This window comes from Grus americana, chromosome 3 (assembly GCF_028858705.1).
Source record: "Grus americana isolate bGruAme1 chromosome 3, bGruAme1.mat, whole genome shotgun sequence".
NCBI classification, from domain to species: Eukaryota; Metazoa; Chordata; class Aves; order Gruiformes; family Gruidae; genus Grus; species Grus americana.
The window spans coordinates 125,750,276-125,771,433 of record NC_072854.1 but is presented as its reverse complement, the minus strand read 5'-3'; the positions used below and the strand labels follow the sequence as shown (position 1 = coordinate 125,771,433).

The 21,158-nt window shown below is 40.1% G+C and overlaps 1 protein-coding gene across 11 annotated transcripts in view; it reads right to left on the bottom strand.

Annotated features, from left to right (window-relative positions):
- The window catches only part of RALGAPA2 (Ral GTPase activating protein catalytic subunit alpha 2), a 127,231-nt gene extending 106,073 nt beyond the window's left edge, over nt 1-21,158 (bottom strand). For 8 of the 11 annotated variants that reach the window (XR_008576521.1, XM_054821607.1, XM_054821603.1 and 5 more), the window contains exons 1-4: nt 20,738-21,145; nt 12,142-12,252; nt 11,423-11,472; nt 1,524-1,581 (exon numbers count right to left, since the gene is read on the bottom strand). Coding sequence is in view for 9 of the 11 variants with exons in the window: in XM_054821607.1 (XP_054677582.1) it covers nt 1,524-1,581; nt 11,423-11,472; nt 12,142-12,252; nt 20,738-20,843 (325 nt within the window). In the remaining 2 variants the exon portion in view is untranslated. Of the gene's footprint in view, nt 1-1,523; nt 1,597-11,422; nt 11,473-12,141; nt 12,253-20,737 lie in introns of those variants that run through there. The other 3 variants (XM_054821601.1, XM_054821600.1, XM_054821609.1) reach the window with 3 other exon arrangements.

Genomic DNA, 21,158 nt, shown 5'->3' with positions numbered 1-21,158 from the left:
AAAATCTAGTTGAAAGTCCTATACAAATTACATGAAAATTTCCAGAAAACATGATAGTTGTTCAGAAAATTAATCCTGCTTTTCTTATTTAGATTTCCAAAGTTCATGAGTGACTAAACCAAGTCTCTTCAATATCTATTATCTTTATGCTTAAGAGAAAACAACTGTAGCAGAAGAACATTGAATGTTTTAAGCGAAGCACTCCAAGTGCATGCCTTAACTAAGTTGGCAACTTTATTTTGTTTTTTTATCCCTGTGTTGCCATACAATCTTCCGTCCCGTGCTTCTGAAGCCTTTTTCTGCAGAACACCTGCCCCACAAAGCATGCAGAATGGACAGGAGACCAAAAAAAAAAAAAAAAAAAAAAAAAGAAAAAAGCAGAGCTTTACTAACTCCACGACTTCTCTCTGCCAGACTCCTCCTATTCCTTCCCTTGTTCCAGAAGCCAGAATACGTACAGTAAATACCATAGGAGCATGGGCAAAGAACGGCTAGTCTCTCGGTTTGACCAGGGGAGTGCCATCCAGAGGTATCCTGAGTCTGCCGTGTTCTAACGTGATGCTTGGCTAATCCTCCATTAGACTAGAATCACTGAAAGACAGCTGGGGCTACACTTGCAGAAATACCATGTATTCATAATTCCACTTATAAAGGCCAGTAAAAGAAAAATTGGTCAAAAAGAGCTACTAAAAGTTTACAGTTTTATCCTTAATCTCTTTCCTTCACTAACTCAGCTCTAAACGAGGAATTCCTCATTTAATCCCCACAAATAGCGTGACAACTGAGTGTGTCACCAATACTAATGAACTAAACTGCCCAGGGAATACAGGGATATCGGAGAAGAAATTAAGCTCCTGTTCAGTGCAGCAGTCCCATGGTTTGCGCTTAGTTCAGCACAGCCTGGGCTCAACTACCAAACAGCACCTTCTCACAACGTCAGTTCTGCACAATACATTTCCGGGAGGTGGCAAGGGTCGAGTTCAATGTCATCAGGCAAAGAGCAATATTTAGTGCTATGAATTTGTACGGGCATCTCATATATGATCACTTGCAAAAGATTATCATAAAGCAGATTTGCAAGTGTCACGTACAGATTCCACAACTCTCCTCAATCCTAATTTTTGATGTTAGTCTGTGAATACAAAGGGAGACCTAGTGAGAAAAAGGTGTGCTGGTTTATTACCCCCATCATCTTGATAGCTTCTAGCACATGAAAGAGAAGGGAAGAGGACACAGGTAAATCCAAGAATATAAAAAAATTAAAGAGCATTTGTGAAAAATAAAAATGAAGCAGGCAACCAAACCCACACAAAACAAGGGAGACCCAGAACTGTTACAGCAGGCAAAGAGATTTTCCATATGCTTTGAGAATTTTCAGCTGCAAGCCTCATATGCAAGTACTATTTGTGTATAGGCAATACTAAGGGATTCTGTGGCTAACAGGACTTGCAGAACCAGGGAAGCGACTACAGAAAACATTGATTTTCTTTGTACCAGAACATTTTTAAACCATTCCTTCTTACCTATACTGCGAAAATGCCATCGATAAAAAATCCTCTCGGGTAGTAGCTGCAATATTTTCTGCAGGAAACAAAACTAAATAGTCAAATTTTCCATAATAAACTGGCTCATTCAGAGGATACAGAGCAACTGACACACAAGACACAAATGCAATGGTAATATAGACATAGAGAACACAATAGAAAGCAAATACCTATCATAGTAAGGACTCCTGCCCATTACGTTACTCTCTTGTTACAGAGAAAGATACTTGGAATGGTCCTGAATAAATACCACGACGCTGTCGTGAACCGCTTTCCCTTTCCCACTGCCTTGTAAACCCTAGTATTCCAGAAAATAAACTGATTTCTAATGAAGAAGTGACAGATCTGCAAGCAGCTCACTTTGGGTTACATTTTTCTGAAGCATCTGGTAATGACTACTGCTAGATTGATACTGTCCAGATTTTGAGCTTCTGTGGCTTAGGTCTGTCTTTTCATCAACTAATGGGGTCTGATCTCCCAGCTAAGGCAGAGATGAACAGCGGTCGGTGCAGTTATTTTTACTGTGAGGTGATTTACCTGTCTTTTCAGCTGGTGAGTGAAACCGAGCCAAATTACACAAAGCTACACTAATTTAATTCACAGCACATGCACTTAATAAAGCACTTATGTGGAATAATATGTAGTGGCCTGCCTCTGTGGTTTTGGACTGATCCTAACAGAGGCAGATCAAACAAAGAAAGAGGCTGTGGTCAAACCCATTCCCCCTCAGTTTTGTTACGCTACAGGGCACCAACAAAGCAAAGCGATTTAAGCGTATGCTTAAGCGCTTTCCTGAATGGAATCTTATCATCTGAGTTGCAAAGAACAGTTGGGGCTATCAAACGTTGTTCTTTGTCAGTTTACTAGAAGGTAATGCCATTAAATAATCTGGATAAATCAATTGGGGGTCTTACTTGCATAAATATGGCTTTTAAAAAGACTAAGTCAACAGGCTCCAAGACACCTTTTTTTTTTTTTTCTTTCCTTTTTCCTCCTTTTTTAAACTGTTAGCAGTACAAACTAGGGCTCAGCAAGTAGGTGTATTAGTAGTACAGGACAACTAACTTATTGCTGCTCAGCCTCTAAAAAGAGTGAGAGAACAGACACGGTTTCACATAGATTTCACAGAAAAACATGTCTGGGTCTTAGAACTTTCCAAGCCTTTCAAACATGAAATTAAGAAGATATATTTAAATGGGAAACTAGTTTTCAACATCTACTTTTGGATATAAAATTAAGCAATGTTATAAATTACTAACAGAGTTCCTTGTAATTATCACACAAAATCACTGGGACAAAGTTCTGCACAACAAAGCATCATTAAGTTTTCAGAAATACTACATGCAGGATGCAAAATGAATGACACATCATTTAAGCAACGGTGACCCATTTGTTGGTCTTTTGCACATAAAAGCTCACAAGAGGAAATAAAGCGTCACAGCCAAGAAAGCAAGAACTGGCATTTTAGGCAATCCTTCAGAGACGGCCAACACATGAATCATTATTGCTGTTAAAAACAGTATGCTCGAGAGATGGAATAAGACAGACTTTTTTTTTTTTAAATTTTGACAACAAAGTGCTTCAGAAATTATATACAACACTCAAAATAGAGTCTTTCTGAAAATGGAACATTCCTTTCTCCATGGCAGAAGATGGAAGTCATGGCAAGTTCACAAACTTAGGGAACTAGACCTCAGGTCACACAGACAAACTGGTCTTCCTTCACATCTTTACCGTAGCACATGCTCCCCAAATAGTATTTGGCATTTCTAAATGGTTACCTGAAATAAAAATATAAATGGGGCACATCCCTTCGATGTTCTCGTTGCGTTTTGTTTCAGCGTTACTCCCACAGCTCCCTCCCCAGGACCCCGTGGCAGCAGGGACCGAAGGAGTGGGAGGCCAGTGGCCAGAGGTCTAGCTCCCTGTCCATGGGCGGGAGGAACGCGCTTGGGATGAAGGATCTGACTGGCTAAAAATGAGGCCATGATTCACGCTTGGGCTTTACCTGTTAGTTAAGGACCACGTTTCTGCCAATCAGATTGCGGGATCCACAGACAAAGAATTATCATTATCCATCTAAATATTAAAATACTAGCAGCGCACCACTTCTCAAGACTATTTCTGACATAAATGTTTACGTAACTTGGCACAGGGCAGAAAGGAGCTTCCCACCGGAATCACGACTGCTTCAGGTCACTGCATGCAGGGTTCGGTCTGTATCCAGGCAGACATTAGACCCATCACACATAGCGTGCCCACAACGCGCGAGGAAAGAAAGGCTCCATTAAACAAAGCCCTGAGACAAACTGGCAACAAAAAACTGTCTGGATTCAAGTATTGGAACACACTGCAGGGAGGAACCTTCAGACAGCTTCATGTTTATTATGGAAAACCAGACAAAACCACATATATTTTGTTTCTGTTGTTTAAGTCATTATAAGAAGTACAGTAGATTGTTAGAGCAAAACCAATTTCCTTTTACAGGTCACCCTAACAAGATACCTTCAGCTTGTCTTTGGATGTAAATTCTCTCTCATTTGTTTCAAAGCACTAACTTTTGAGAACCAATTGTATTAAACTTTAAAAAAACAAAATCAAGCACCACTTCTGTATCAGAATGTCTTATTAGAAATTTGTCAAAATCTGGTAATACTACTGGTGAAAACGTGTATCTTCGTGTATTTCAGACATTACAGCAAAATTCTTTATTGTAAAACAAAAGTTGTATTTAGGAAATAGGTCTACTTTGCTAAATGGCTGATGTATACTTAAACACCAGGTGCAGCACACTCATGTATTATGAATGAAAGTCTATGAAAGTGATCTGATAAGGTACAAGTTTTCCTTCGTTGCCAACAATACCTATTTCCCAAGAGCTTCAGCAATGTTCCTAGAGTAATTTTACAGTTCACGCATCCCAATTGATTCAGGATCAAAATAAACAGCCACCACTTGTTAGTTGTTTCAAAACACAACAGCGCATTGAAGGAAGCTGGGCTTTACTGTGCCCTCTCTGCAAGACGCAAAGCACGTTAACTGTTATTTGGGAAAGGCCGGAGGCACGCTGGCATGCAGTAAAGGCAGCATCTCGGATGTTACACAATTTCACCCAAACTTCAACACGAAGTCTGCTTCCACAAAGTGAACTGTGACAACGTGTGAGCCGCGTGAGCTGGTAAGGTGACAAAGCTGTATAATAAAGACCCATTTTGAAAGAGAACTTTACAACTTTCACATCCACATGTTAGAGAATTTTAGGTTATGCCCTGTTGCAGAGTACAACCACCACCAGGAAAAGCAAACTTAAACTATAACTTGCATGAAGGTGGGAGGGTTGGGGAAGAAAAGAACATGCTTACAGGTTTTTTCTTTAGAAAAAACAGAACCAAACACCCTTGTCAGGTGACTGAATCAAAATAATTCAAGGGTTGAAATAAATAGTAAGCAGACAGAAGTTCCTATCTGAGGAAAGCTTCCATATCCCATATTTTTCATATAACAAAAATTGAGACACTTAAGTAATTTCCCATGTTGTTCTCCTTTGCAGCATCTCAACACCAGTGGAAAAAAAAATATGGATGAACTTTGAAAAAATGCAAAGATGTGATTAATCACCTGCATAGCACTACCAAATAGTAAACAGAAGCCATTTTTTAAAAAGCAAATTAGATTGCTAGCATCACAGCTGCCTACTGAAGAAAAAAAAGCTTTGCAGCAGATTAGAATGAATATTAATAATCTAAATTCAGAGTCCACATTTGCTCCTGCAATGCAAAAATAAGTTATCATGGTTAAAAGTCTACATTATTAAATAAAAACTTCTGAATGTTACAAGTCAATTCAAAGTTATGGCTAGAATGCCTTTTAACTTGTAATTTTTGCCTGTGTGCATTAGAGTAAGATGGTGTTACAGTGTGACACAAGATTGCTTAAGTCATGAACGAGCTCCAGTTGCTGTCCTTTCAACTCAGCATTTCCAAGAATGTTTTGTACACCCTCCCACCCCCCGGTGTTCTAAAACACGCGCATTGCTATTCCTATAAAACAAATGACAGTTTCTTCTGCTCCGGCCCAGACTTCTAGCAATACCGCTGTGAATCCAAACTGGCTATTGACATCTTGCTTCTAGTTTCACAGTACACTAATAAGAAATATTTTAAGAAACCCCACAGTGTGAAATAATATTGCTTTTTCAGAAAACACATAGATCTATTTAATGCTTAGTGCTTTGCTGCATCTATATGGTAATCCATTATAGCACACTTGAAATAGAAATTAGGTATTACTACTGATCAACACATCAGGGTATCTGTCAGTTCTTTTAACTGATTATCCATAGTTCTTTTTCTTCTGGACTTCCTGCATGACTAGGAATAATGTTAAGTTTAAATCTTAGTTTACACAGGATGCTGCTTTTCGAAAGATATATCTCTCTCTTTTATCAAAGTAAAATAAAAAAATGCTGAGGTTTGTATTTCCACAGATTTGCCCTGACTTAACCAATACTGCAATTTCTAAAAGAAAGTCTTTCATTTTTGCCAGCCTTGTTGAATCAGATCATGATTGGTAGCTTTGTGCCTATTATTGTGTGCCTGGCTACCCTGTTGTAGGACGTAGAGAAAGCTAAGGCTGTTATCAAATCTTACACTGGAGATGCCTACAGCCTGAATGCTTTCCAGCTTAACTTTCCCAGAAGGGAGACGATAAGCATTGTGTTCCTGCCTTCCAGAGCTACAAGAAGCTGTTCTGTAACATGCCACGCAGAGCCTCTTATTAAACACCAACAAAACCAAATGTATTCTTGCTGATCGAACACGCTCTCAGAGGCAATGTCAATGACAAGTTCAGAATAACGTTCATTCCAGGAGAATGGATTCTGAGAAGAAAGAAAAACAGCTTTTTCGATACAACCTGTACATGATAAGGAGTTTCTCTCAGTCACTGGCAGGTGGATCTACTTTAAGCCAAGTCAAATGTAGACTAGCTCCCCTATGCCTCTATGTTCAAGTACTGTTCAGCGGTATCTCCGCAAGAGTTTCAGAGTGTCCAGCTACTAAAGTCTGCAGTAATTTAGAAATCTTCCAGCTACTATTCACCAATTCAGGTGAAACCAAGAGCCCGATGAAGTTAGTATGCCTGCAGCAGCTCAATCTAAATAAAGGGATACTCCATTTAGTGCATTAATAAATTATTTACAGTTATTCGTTGAGAGAAAATGCCCAAAGCACACAAGATACTTATTCTTCCCCTAGGCGTAACATTAAACAGTCAGATCTCTGAACGTATGCAACATATAGTTAGAATTTACAACAGAATGCTGTAAGAATAACATCAATGTTATTTTAAGGGCAAGAATAGATGAACCAACCAGAATTATGGCAGAACAAACTCTAAATGGTTCAAAAAGTCATTTTCTATGTGTAGGAAAGAAGGGTTCCGAGCAATTTGTTATAAACAAATAGGCCTTTTTTAGTCTATTGAGCCTGAGAATGAGCCAAGCCTGTCTGACAGACTTGAGGTCAAACAGTGGAACTGGTAATCGCAGTAGGCACAGGGAACCGACTGAAAAGCTGTAACAGAACCTACAACCTGAATTTAAAGCTGCGACTCTTAATGGTAATTTGATGTCAAGTGTAAGATAACCTGCAGATGGCGAAATTAAGCCACTGAGCTGTACAAACATGAGGAAAATGCAAATAGTAACAAGAAACTTAAACAAAAGGGGAAAAGTTAAATAAAGGGGATAACCCCAAGAAATGAGAAACCAAGACCTGTAGCAATAAGAACTCAACAATAACTTGACTTGTTTATTCCTTGTAAAGAATTTTACAAGTCCTATTCACATTGGCCAGTTTCAATATACAATTTATTTCTGCAGAATTCAATTTTGCTCAGTTTTATTCAAAATGCAGCAAGTAATTAGGAGCAACAGCCTAAGATAAGCAAACCACCCTAAGAATACACTAGATATAAAAGAATGTCCTTTTGCACATTCATAAAAAAGCAACACAGCGCTAAAGTCTTTTAGAAGAGTTATGAATCCAAAAGTACTGAAAGTTTCACAGATGCAGGTTTTTATGAAATTGAAAATTACCTGCTAAAAATCACCACTGACTTGGAGATTTGTTTTAAGCTGCTTAACCAATATTGCTGTTTCACACAGTAGTCTATATAAAGTAGACCTACAATGTGGCGGAAGAGTTCGGTATTTAAAATATCCACAGCAATCTTAATCCAGAATGAACCAGAGTTACACATTTTACAAATTATATTTATGTGCCTTACCAGGCAGTACTAAAAAGAAGTGTATATTCCTAAGCCGCGTCAGTGCATAGCGCTATCTGGTCACCCACCACCACAGCAGGTGTTCCTCTGACAGACACAGTGTATTTACTGCATATGGTCTATAATCTACTTTTCAAAAGGGTTCCTAACAGACTATGGCCAATTATAAACCTATACTGAATTATCATTTGCAGAACAAGTAACTTGTGCACATCTGCAGTAATAAATTTAGGCTACACAGCTGCTTCTGTAATTGCTACGTTCATGTTCTGATAGCAGACCAATCCGTGTTTCAATGGATTTATACCACATCTTAATCTTCTGAGTATGTGGCCATTTGTAGTTTATATTTAGATGTGCTTCTAAGGACAACAATGCTGTATTAAAACCAGTAGCTACTGCTACAAAATAAAAGAGCTCAAAGTATGGTTGGGCAAGTTCTAACAGTTTATTATCATCTCCGGAAAAATGCTTAGTGTTATACAAAAGCCAAAGCAGACCTTGAGTTTGAGTATCTATAATACAAGTAGTGCAGAGGCTGTTAGCACATTTCTATTCTACTTTTACATCCACTTAATTTAAATCCACCTGCTGTGTAGACACTCAGGATATACCAAATCGGACCTAGGAATCATACATTAAAATTTTGCTGCTCAACATCTAAGGAAGGTCAAACCAGACAGCTCTGTCTATTCCCGTTTAGAACACAGCTAGCCTCTCCTCATTTCAGCAGGGCAAGAGGCATACAGGGGAAGGCTAGGCTGGACAGATAAAAGGGTCTAGGGGTATAACCACAGCAAAGCCAGTATGAGTTACATTAGATACCTTTCCAGAGTTATAATTCTGTAGGTTCTTTAAAAAAAAAAAAAAAAGTTATGCTTACTCTGTGTCTGGACCCAGGGACTCACACTGCTCACATTTTCACCAACTTCAAGAAACTAGAAGGTCCACACCAAACATGGACTTACAGAAATTAACAGATAACAGTATAAACAAACCTTTTTGTACAAGCTATATGAAACACACAGTACGCTTTTACAAACAAGAACCTGTGAAACACAAGGGCACTTCCTGTTATATCAATAAACAAGTAAAAAATAAACAAGCAAAAACATCCATTCTGAGAAGCTTTCAGCATACGTATCATCTGCAGGAGGTGGGAGCTCCTAACCCATCTTCTCAGCTATCTACAAAACTGCAGCGAGACCTGAACTACACTGACTGTATCTGAAAAACTTCTAGCAACACCACCACCTACTGGAAGTGACTTTGGGAAGCTTTACTACTTTAGAAACTGCATCTGAAAAATTCTAAGAATACTTCATACAGTGAACGTGTTATATCAGTGTAATGAATTTTATGACTGCATCAGCATAAGAGATGTGGCTGTTCTTAACTAATGAAGCATAATTATAGAGAATGGAAATTGATCTATGTATTATATCAAAACCATCAGTGTGCTCTTATTTCTTTACAGATAAAAAAATGCAGTGTCAGAGGAATCAGTATCTGATGCTGCAAGAAAAAAAATACTTTATTATAAAAAAAATAAATCCAAGCTTTCACAAATGACGGCATAATAGTTTCACGGGACCTGGAAAACTTACATAAATGTAGCACACCTTTCGTGAGTTCTGTGACACAGTGCTCAGCTGACAGATATAACAAACATTGCCCTCAAAGCATAGAGAACACTAATATAAGAAACGATATTAACCTGTTCTGAAAACATACTACGAATTTGGAGATAACTAAGCCTTACCAGACAAAAAGCAAATTTGTTTTTCAGATCATTTTGGCCTTTTAGCTGAAAAAGGGAAAAATAATACAGATAATTACAGTTGCCATATCATTTCATGAGTATCTGTTTGGAAAAAGACATGGCCAAAGCACCTTAGAGAATATAAAATTAGATCTGAGAACTTTGTAATATTAATTGTAAAAAAGCACTTCACAGAATGAACTGTTAACCTTTCATATTACCCCCTTTTGATTAATATCTTGCTTGATGTTACTGCTGAGTGGCCAAGCTATGTAGCTGATGTGTAAAATCAAGACTTCAATAAATTACAACTGAGTCAACTTAGTTTTCAGAGGATTTGTGGAAAAGGCATTTGTTACTTTTGCTCAATACACACAGTAGGTGTCACTCAAGAACAGCAGCAGGATACCCCCCAGACTATACCAGAAAAGGCAGAAGTCAACTCCTTTAAAAATAAATAAAAATATTTATGAAACTGTTAACCCTCAGCACATGGACTCCAGATTTGTTAATCCTAAGTAATTACCTATTTAGCTAATTAGAAGAAAACTCTAGGAAACCTCTGGCTCACAGTGACATCAGATTAAATATGGCGAGCTTAACAATCAATTAGTTTGTTTCCTATGGCTTACAATATGAATGTTTAATTACTTGGCATTCACATTTTTTTCTTGTCCTGCGTTCAGGCTGATGTATTCTTGGTCTGCGCACTAAAAGCCCCTCTAAAAAGCAGTCTTCCTACAATGCATGAAGTTACAGAGTTCTAAATGGATTGCAAACTTATTTCCAGTAGGTAACACCATGAGGTGGATTGCTCCAAATTCCACACAAGTATCTTAAACCATTCGTTCTTCCTCAAAGCTGTCGATAGCCAGAATATATCCTCCTCGATCGGGACCCAAAGCAACGCTGGCATATATAACTACGTATGTTTTTCTTCTCCATACAGAATGCTCTCCTGATGTTTTTAAGCCGTATTAGACAACCAGTTATTAGCCACCCATTTTCAAGACACAGGAATTTATTCACTTTGAGTGAGTAAGCATTAGCCATTTTCCATTCAATGACATGGCCACAGAAATTTAATTACTTAGTCAAGACTGTAAGTGTATTAATGAGCTCCCATTAAATTGCATGGCCTTGCTCAGTAAATGTGGCGATACCTTCTCCACAGGGGTGGGGAGGGAGAAGGAGGAAGAATTCCTCCTGCCCCAGATGTGGACCTAGCCAATATATGAGCTCGTGTTCTTTGACACTGCCTCATGAAAATCCTAAAGTAGACTCTTTTACTAATATCATAAGCAGCAGAAAACACAATTTGATTTCCAGATTTCAGTCTGAAAATGCAGTCTTGTAGTTGAAGGAGCGAAGGGAGGGAGAAAAGGAAAAAGGAGATGAACTTGCTACATCACGAAAGTCAGAAGATGAGACCACAAAAATCCAAGATTTCATGTCATCATTTTCATGGCCATTTTTTGTATTACAGGCACATTAGGCTAAATAGCATCATTCTTACTGTCAGTAGAAATATTATTCTAAATACAAACTATATATTAATGCAAAAAAATGAAGGCATATACTTCTGAGGTTTTTGGGGTGGGGTGGGTGTTTTTTCCATTTTTAGAGGGATGGGTAAGAGTTGAGAACACTTGATCTTTATTTTAACTTCAATTTCTAGAGTCCCATTTAAAGTTTGGGTTTTATTCTAGCACCCCTACCATCATTTTGATTGATATCTGGTTTCATCCCTCATTGTAAAGGTGTAAGTAAGTATATAATAACAGTGAGATTTAAAATACGAATTCATTTCATGGTATGGAAAACTTACTTCAAAAATAAAGAGAATGGAGTCCAGCTCCTCCCTTTGCGATTTATTCCCTGCAAGACAGAAAACAATATTGTTTGCCATAAATATAGGGTACGAGACAGACAACAAAATTACACTGTTGCTATTCAACTGAAGTCAAAGACGTTGCACTCGGTCTATTTTTCTTCATCTTTATCTAATATCAAAAGAGCAAGATGCTTCCAGACTTCAGCGCCTGCCTCTCTTGATTACGAATGAGGGACAGCTAGAGTCCCAGACCTGCAAAGCACTGTCATTGTGATCATCTCCAAGCAAACGGCTATTCCTACCGACCTATCTTCAACATTGACATTTGTTCTGTACATCTCTGACAGTCTTTCAAGTTGAACAGACATCTGCTTAATTGTAGGATGAAGGCCTCCCATACTTCAAAACAAGGTGAGAGGATACGGATGTTAAGTGCACAAGAACTGATTTTTGTGCTGAAATGACACTTAGCCATAGAAATGTATTTAGAATTCATTTTAGTTACAACATTTCAGAGAGCAATTTTCCATGTTGGTCTCTTCTGATATCATAAAATTAAAATGATTGATACTAGTACTGTAGTGCATGAAACTGTTAATGCAAATATAGATAATTGTGGACTATATAATCATTAGGTAAGCTTTAATAGAATGCTTTTGAGCACAGCTAGAGAAAACTGACTCAACAATGGCTGGTGAAACTCTGAAACTTACCTTTTTGTTTCAAGCTATTTTCCAGTGTTATGAAGTTTTCATAGAATATAAAATAAATTTGAGAATAATGGTTCTCGAAAAGTTGTTTCAGCTCACTTCCATCCACAATATCTGAAAAGAGGAACAAACGGAGTTATTACACAACATCAGAAAGCTGAAAATTGTTGTCTTCATGCAAATTTAGTATTAGAGAATGAAATAAACGCAATACAAAACAATTCTAGTGACTTTGTTAAATATTCTATACTAAATTGTGATTCCATCCTTGCGAGTAAAATAGGGAAATTTCAATTTTCACTTAATTTATGAAAGTTTGCAGTGTGGCTTATGTTCATTTGTTTAAAAAAAAAAAAATGGGGTGTGTTTTAGCTATCTAACCAAACAGCTTCTGTATCATCAAAACAAGCAGGTACTGTTGGAAAAAACAAATACCTGCAAAGATTTCTGTATGCAAATTGCAAATCCAGTTCTTAAATTTATCTGACAAGCAGATCAATTTAGAAAATAGTATATTCCCAATTCATTGAAAATAATAATGGAAACCCAAGCATGCATCACTTTCCTAAGCCTTAACTTAGGTCTAAAATTTGAAATAAGTTTATTGTTTAAGAAAAAAAAATCTAATGTTTCTAAACCTGACACTTGCAAAACACACTAACTTCAACTGTTTGCTCTTTATTGTAACTGATTTGGTCAAGAAAAGATAGATGATTCCGCCCGGAATTAAGGGTAAGAATTATTAACAACACGCCTTCTCAAGTTTCACCTCTCAAGAAACCCATTCATTAATCAAGACAAAGCTGATTACAACAAGATGACCCAATAATATCACACAACTACAGAAGAATGACTTTATCCTTGGACGATTTTTTTTTTCCTGAAAATAATAAAAAATATTAATACCTTTTCAGTTGTAAGGCTTTGGTTACTTGCACCATGGAACCAGTTAGCACACGGAAACTCTTTTATGTGATATTTGTTTCCTACAAACTACTGGTCTTGAATTTGCAAGCTAAGTTCAATTATTCCTCCCTATGAATGTGTTCTGTTAAATAGAACTCTAGGAGAAAACAAGGCTTTCATTTACAAGGATTTCATATGAAGGAATGAGGTCATTAAAATCTAAACAAAAAGGAAACTTTTTTCCCTTTAAATTGTGAAAGGAGGAGAAAGGAACTGCCTAATCAAAAAAAGTAAATTCTCCTTTTCTATAAATGCGGCATTTCAGTGGTGACTCATCTGTTATTCTGATGTAAGTACGCGTTCTTACAGCTACATCCTTTTCCTACTGAACTATTTTGTTCCTTATATTCCTTTGCCAGATATATAGGAAAACAATTTCTAACCTTAAGAGAGGCCAACGACAATAGTCCATTTACTAGCCTAAGAGTAGATATTCACTCGGAAAGTAAGATTTTCTTGCAATTCTGCATGCAAGTTGTCATCCTGATACACTGCCCACTTCACTTAAAAAAAAAATCCAACACATAATGAATAAACCACACATCAAATAATTCCACTGCTCAGTCAGAGATACAGCTTTCTTGGGCATTTCACTACCAAATTCCTTATTTTTTTTGCATCCATTGAGAAACCACCATTTCTCTACTCCTTCGCTGTGCACGTGTTCACGGTGACGAGCAGTGGAAAGCAGCGCTGACCGTGAACGCTTCACCCTGCTCCCCTGGGCACAGGAGAGGCAGGCGATGCCTTTGCCAGCTAAGCCGACCTCTGGGTGGTAGGAGGATCAGGCAAGCTGGTGACAACACCCTTTCCAACAGCCTCTCTCCCCATTACGTCACGCCGGGTTGCAGGGACAGCATCTCCAGACAGGCAGCACCACGGCAAGCGCAGCCCAGTCTCACAAGCTCCGCTGCTGCGCTCTTGCTTTGGCTCTCCCCGCAATCCAGTTTCTCCCACCCACTTCACCAAAAAATGATCTTCACAGACGGACAGAGGCCATGACAAGAAAGACTGCTGCTCAAGAGGATTTATGAAAAGTTGGCAGGAAGCCTGAGGCAGTAACTTGGATCACTACTATGTGCATGTTTAACTTGTAGCAGGATAAGGCTCATTCTCCTGTTTTTTTCAAATGGAAAACACCAGTGAAAGTTTCACGCACTGTCAAAGACTGACTTCTGGCAATCACATTGACTGAACAAGTATTTATAAACATTCAAGGAAATTAAACAGCAAGGTTGGGATTGAATTGCAGGTATTAGGTTATATTTTTATGTTTACTCATAAATAGCTCTCAGATTACTACTGTTGAAGACAGCCACCTAGCGAATTCAAAACTCTGAGCGCTGAAATCTAAGGCAAGCTGGCAAACAGTATCAGCCATCAGAGACACAGTGGCTTTCCAAAAACATGTCTAATTAACCCCATTCCCCAAACAAGGGTAGGGGATGCATTGGCTAACGCTTCTGATTAACACTTTACAGCTTTTACAGCAACACATAGGAAATAGCGAGACATTTACGAGGGTACGCATGACATTTCTTCTACAGAAAACATGAAACAGTTGGCTCATTAGATAACTGCAAGTCACCCTTACTTGCCTTACTACTTAAAATTTAGGGAAACAAACTACTCGGGTACCATTTAATAAGAATCGGAGTTTATTGCCAAGCTCTCATTAGTCTTCCTCATATAAAAATATCTAGAGGGACAATAATCGTGTCCTTAGCACACGATTTTATTTTTCTGTTAACTACCAAGTGTTATTGCAGTCATTTAAGTAGTCAGAAATCCCTCCTTAAATTCATGAACTTCCAAAGTCACTTGGCTTTGTTATTTATACAAAGTTCTCTCAATTGGGAGGGGTCATCTTTATCTCGAACACTTAAAAAATTGAAGGAGATGAAGAGACAACTTTGCAGTCATACTTTGGTTAATGATAAACTTTTATTACTAGCCTCACCCCAGAAACTACATATCATTTTTACTTACCTTCAAAAAAACCAAACAAACCCAAACCCACTTTTTCAGATTAGAGCTTTAAATGCTAATTAAAAGCCTAGAAGATAATTGTCCTTCATTTTTTTCAAAGGAACATCAGCATGGAAACATACCATCACTAAAAAACCCCTCCAATTAGAACAATTTCTGAAATAATTTTAACACTTCAAATTTCACATGAAATCTAAGGAACAACAGCTGTTCTAAATTCAGCATGAAGTTTGGAAGCGTTCACTTTTTAACATCCCTAAATGAAAAATTCTACTAAGCTTGTATTAATCCAGCTATACAGAACTGAGCAAACCAAGACAGTGCCATAACTAAAAAAACCACACTACTCCTCTTTATTATCTCATTTTTGATTGAGGGAGTTAAATGAAGAACATGGGGTTTTCCTTAATTTATATTTTCTAAAGAAAAAGATTAAGGATTGCACTTGGTAACCTAACAAATTTCCTATTTAATCTAAACTGAAGCCTGCGTGTAGCCATATCAGGTCTACCAGGTATTTGTCCACCGCTCAACAGAGGAAAGGATGAACGCGATGGACGTAAGCAGCACCCCCATATCTGTTAGCAGCAGAACTCCTAACACATACACCAAAGGACAAAACACTGCCGCTTTCCAGTTCAGGATTTAAATAAGTTTCTTCAACGGCACGGCTGAAATACCTGTAAATTGCCGTAACTCTGAAAACGGCCCAGCTTTTACGCACACAGCCAGGAGCGAAGTGCCGCAGCACGGGCTCTGAAGTGCACGTTATTAATTCGATACCAGTCTTCCGATGCACAATTTAGTCCATCAGTATGCTCAAAAACAAGTGTGAGCACATGCACGGTCAAACAAGCCACCTCAGCAAATACCAAAGTTCAGGATCAACACAATCCGCAAGCCTGTAAAACAATTTGGGTTTGGTAACTGCACCAAATCGGTGCTACTATCAAAAGAAGGTTATCATCCTGAAGATTGTTTAACTGTTGTCACCATCTTGCAGGCAGCTCGCAGCATGTTCAATAGCAGCTACGGGTAAGCTCCCAGTTTTCCTTACTTCTTAGTATAATGTGAATGGAGGTGGCCAACTTACATCACCAGAGGTTGTTCACAGACACTACCTATAAACTGACTTTATAGTTTCCAGCCTTAAAGTCTGCAAGCAAATCACTCTGATATTACTAAGAATAACAGCGCCACGAAGAAAAGGATCCTCACCTTTATGAAATAAAAACTTACTTCATCCACTTTTATGCATGAGCAAAGAGTGACATCATCTAGATTACTGGAGACCCACAGCAGACAGTAGCTTCTGTTCCTATTGCACCATTATTCATAAAAGATATTGTGTCATGACAGAGCAATTCTTGAAACCAGAAGAAAAATTCAAGGGAACTACATTAAGTCATGCAAAGAAGTTAAACTAAACATTTCAACTGTACCTGAGGAGAAAACATTGAAAGAGATGTCTCAATTTGGGGAAAAAAAAAAAAGAAAAAAGGAATATTTTTACCCAGGAACAGCCACAGAAACAAAGTCTTAAAGAGCAGAGATACATTTTTATGCTAAAAAAAGTCTCCTAGAAACTACTCTGGGAAACAGTGTAGATGGCTTAATTTACAGCCCATCAGTGTGAAAGAGCCAAACTTGTACGTCACCACCACCATCTATCAGACCATTATTTTTCAAGTCTATCCTAAAAAAAGACCACGCTATTGACACTTCCACACACTGCATTTGGAAAAAAGTTCCTACTGACTTTATGAAAGTTCTGAAAGTTAGCACATCTTTATAGCAATAAAAAAAATAAAGGAAATTTTCTGGTTGTTTACCTAACACAAGTGAACATCCACTTTAAAATAAAGTTGTTATTCCGGTTAGTATTTTGTATTGCCATGCAGGGAGACTACCCCACAGAAGCAGGAACTCGGATCCTAATGGGCATTAGAGACTTGAGAGACATTACAAGCAACACAAATTTAAAGGGAATCTTTTCTTTCAGTTTGGATATTGGACAAACTTACACAGGTGGTAGCTAAGGGACCTGAAGCAATCAAAAACTGAGTGTTGATCCTGGTGCTCACACAATCCCTTATTTATGGAAATACACATTCCTTTCCCTCATCCCTCCCCTATTGTCATCTTTTCTCTGATTTTTATCCTCCTGCATCAGGAGGATCTCAGATGAGTAGCCATCATTTTGTTTACAATTTAATTCCTGTGATTTAAAACTAACAAAGGAAGAAACGATAGCATCTCCTAAGGAAACATAAGAAGAGAAGCAGTTCTTCTGAGAACAAGTGTCACTGTGGCCCAAGTGAAGCAGTTGGGAACACTAAGGCACACACATTCCTACCCCTGGCCAGCACAAGGAGCGACACATTGGGGGGGGGGGGGTGTGTGGAAGGAAAAAAAAAAAAAAAAAGAGACAGAAAAAAAAAATCCAACTATTTTTGAACTTTTATACCAAAAGCTTTGTTTTCCTTAAATACAGGAGAGGTTCTTACTATGCGTTGCTTCATTTTCTGTGCTGAATAATACTAAAACACACACACTTGCAACAATATCTATGAAGATATTATCTTCAAAAAGCTACTCCCATATTATCTAAAACATTTACACAGACATTCTCAAAAGCAGACATCTCGGGGAACATAACCAGAGCCTGCTTTGACACAGTCCCTGCAATAAAACACGTCCACGAGAAGACAGCCAGCTGTCATATCATAGCACTTCAGCCAATAAGCTACTAATACGCTACCCAGCCCTCTGGCACTGATAACAACTTTCACTTAAAACCAATGTTCAATAATAAGTTTAATCAAAAAAATCAGGTCACTATCTGCAAGCGTAACAGACACGTGGGAGAAAAGATATTTCCTGAGAAGTGACGGGTGTATTTTTTCCCCTCTTGCCAACTGGGTAATAAGTATCTTTACAGAAAACCACCAGACAATACTACCTCCTGTACCATCTGCTTTGGGACATAAATTAATTTCGTCACGCTAATAGGCGTATTTTTCCATTTGTTCCACCCGTCAGGTCTGTCACAGGAGCCTGACAACCTCCTCTGTACCACACGGGCACACAAAAACATAACACTGCCAAAAGATGGGTATAACCAAGAGCCACAGCAAGTCCAGTATGTCATCTTAAACTAGTCGTGTCTTGCCATATTTCTTACTTCTTCAAGTCTGTTTATGTTCATGAGGCTGGTGGAAAAGGAAGAAATGTAAAGTCTGTGAGCTCACGCCACAGTCTCTTAAAGCAATCTTTCTCAGGATGGTTTCACAAAACATTCTAAACCTTACCTCATAAACAAAGATTTTTTCCCCCCAATTTTTTTTTTTTTTTATTTTTACAGCACATGAGCAATAAGAGAAGGCATATCATAATGCAGGTAAAGTATCTTCTCTTGCCTTTTCAAATTCCTGCCCTTAGGCACTTAGATACATGGTACAATAAAAAAACCCCCCACAAACAAAAGACAACAACAAAACCAAAAAATCCCACCAGATAGCTAACTGTGGAGATTTTTTACATACAAAATAGGAGGAATTTATACCCAGAGCAGTCACATACCCTTCACTCGCAGCTAACTCCAACACTAAGGTTCAATACTGTTCACAAAAAATGTGAAGACTGCAGGTGCTGAGGCACAGCGGTCAGAACTGCTCTACTTGTGAGTCCAAATTGTGAAGCTTAAATATCTACAGATTGGGCACGGTGAACTTACAGGTATTGCTGCTCAAAGGATGAGCAAAACCTGCCCACTTTTAGAACGTGACACAAGACCACTTACAGATTTGTCCACCGCTTTGTCCTGTAATCAATTGCCCACAAAAATGTCTTTTTCAGATTAGCTACTCAAATGCAGTAGATCACAGGGGAATAATGACTTTAAATCAGTGATGGTTACTCACACCTGTAAGAAACAGGTGAAGTCGTTGAGATGCCCATAACAAGCTAAACTATCACAGACTCTTCTACTCATTTGTTTCCAAGCTCTCACAGAGTACAACTGTCTCAAAGGGACCATCCCGAGGGAGACTAACCACTACTCTTCTCACTCAGGGTCATACTCAGTGTCCCTACCACAAAGGCTCCTCGCTTTGCTACAGTACATTCAAAATTACTTTTGTATATTTGTCTCCTATCAGTGAAACGTCACAGGAAAAAGCTTTTAATCTCAAACTCAATCAGAAGCACCACCAACGAGCCCACGCTCAAACCACAGCGAGGTTCCTCAGTGCAAGTCTTGCAGCCTGGTGCACATACGAGGTGGAGGACTGCAGGGGAGCACCTTTGCTCGGCCTGACAGTAACTCCAGCTCCACGCACCCTTCACACCACCGAGAGCAAGCACGTGGGGGGTCCGAGGGGAACGATACGAGCACCGCTCCTCAGCGGAAGATGTATCAGCCAACTTCTGCGCTCTCTTGAAGAGCCGCTGACCTCATGCCTTCTCCTGCAGCCACTTGCGTACTTCACACAGCTCGTAACACAACATCATTGAGGCTCCTGCATACCTGCCAAACTCTCCTGAAGCGGTAGACTAAAAAACTATTAGAGTACACAAGAAGTACAACTCAGATCATTTTTTCCTTCTTATTTCTCAGGAGAACAATCTAAAAGGAGATAAACAAATACTAACACCGTCGCTGATTCTCCTGAGCTGGGACACTGCACAAAAGCTCTTAAAAGAGCCTTTTCCTGCTGCAGTTTGCTGACTAACAGAGAACAGGAGGCCACCCAAATTCTTGCAAATCATAACTCACAGCTGAAATACATCAACTGGTTTCATTGTTCAGAATGAGCAGATCAGAGTTAAGGCTTCAACTGGAAGGCAACATTAGAGAAAAAGGTTCAACCTTGCCATAGACATGGGAAGGGCATGACAAAATACCATTACATGGCCCCCTCCCAACTTTAAATAAAAAATAAAAATAAATAATGCTGTTGACAAGAGCAGAACCTCTACGAATGGATCTTCTGAAGAACCCTGCAGCAAATGCACGTACGTACTATTTTGCACTCAAACAACAATGCTGCAGCACAAATATTTTTACGCTGGGCGACACAAGTTTCCAAAGCCAGGAGCAGCAAAACGCACCAGTAACTTTCCGTAACAGCTCCTGTAACTCTGAAAGGACACGCACTGCTGCCTTCCAACAGCTACAACCAGGAGAGCTTACAGAGCTCCTCAAAACTGCAGAGAAGCCTGAAGAAAGCTGAGGAAACCTAAGGCAGAAAGGGGTGTCTTCAACAAGCTTGCCTACGAGAAGCTTGGATCCCTCGGTTTCACTCTTGCCTTAGGACAGCTCTTACCAGCCACCCCAAACAAACAGCATTATAAAACGGCGCCCGAAGGGGGAACGCGTCCGGCGAACCGCCCGCGGCTCCGAGGTGTGCCCGGGGACCCGCGGCACCGCCGGCACCGGCTCCTTGCGGGGAAGAGCAGCTCCTTCCCGCGCCCCCGGCCGCTGCGGGTCACAGCGGGCTGTGGCTGCGGCTGCAGCGGGGAGACGCCAGGGCGGGAAGCCCTGAGGGAAACCAGGGCGCGGAGGGGGGGGGGAGGTCCCGACCCGCTCCCCTCACGGCGCGGCGGGAAAGGGGGCAGCGCCCCGCCGGCCGCCCCCACTCACCCAGCAGCGCCCGGAGGTGCTTGAAGCGGGTAAGCACGTCCCGCTTGGGGTCCAGCGCCTTCTGGGTGGATTTCCTGACATCGGCGTGGCCCTTCCTGGAGAACATCCCGGCTCGGGGCGCGCGGCTGAGGGGAAGGGGCTCCCCTCGGGCAGTGCGGGCCGCGCGGGGCTGTTGTCCGCGGCAGCGGCTGAGGGCCCGGCGGCCGGGCAGGTGCGGGGACGGGCGCCCACAGCCCCGCCCGCTACGGCCGCGCCGCCCCGGGCTGCGGGGAGGGAGGGGAAGAGGATGGGAGCTACCCCACCGGGAGACCGAGCTCGCCGCCCTCCGCTACTGCTGCTGCTGCCGCCGCCACCGCCGCGGTGGGCGTGCCAGCACGGAACCGGCCGGCCCCGCCGCCGGCTGCTCGCTCTCCGTCCGCCC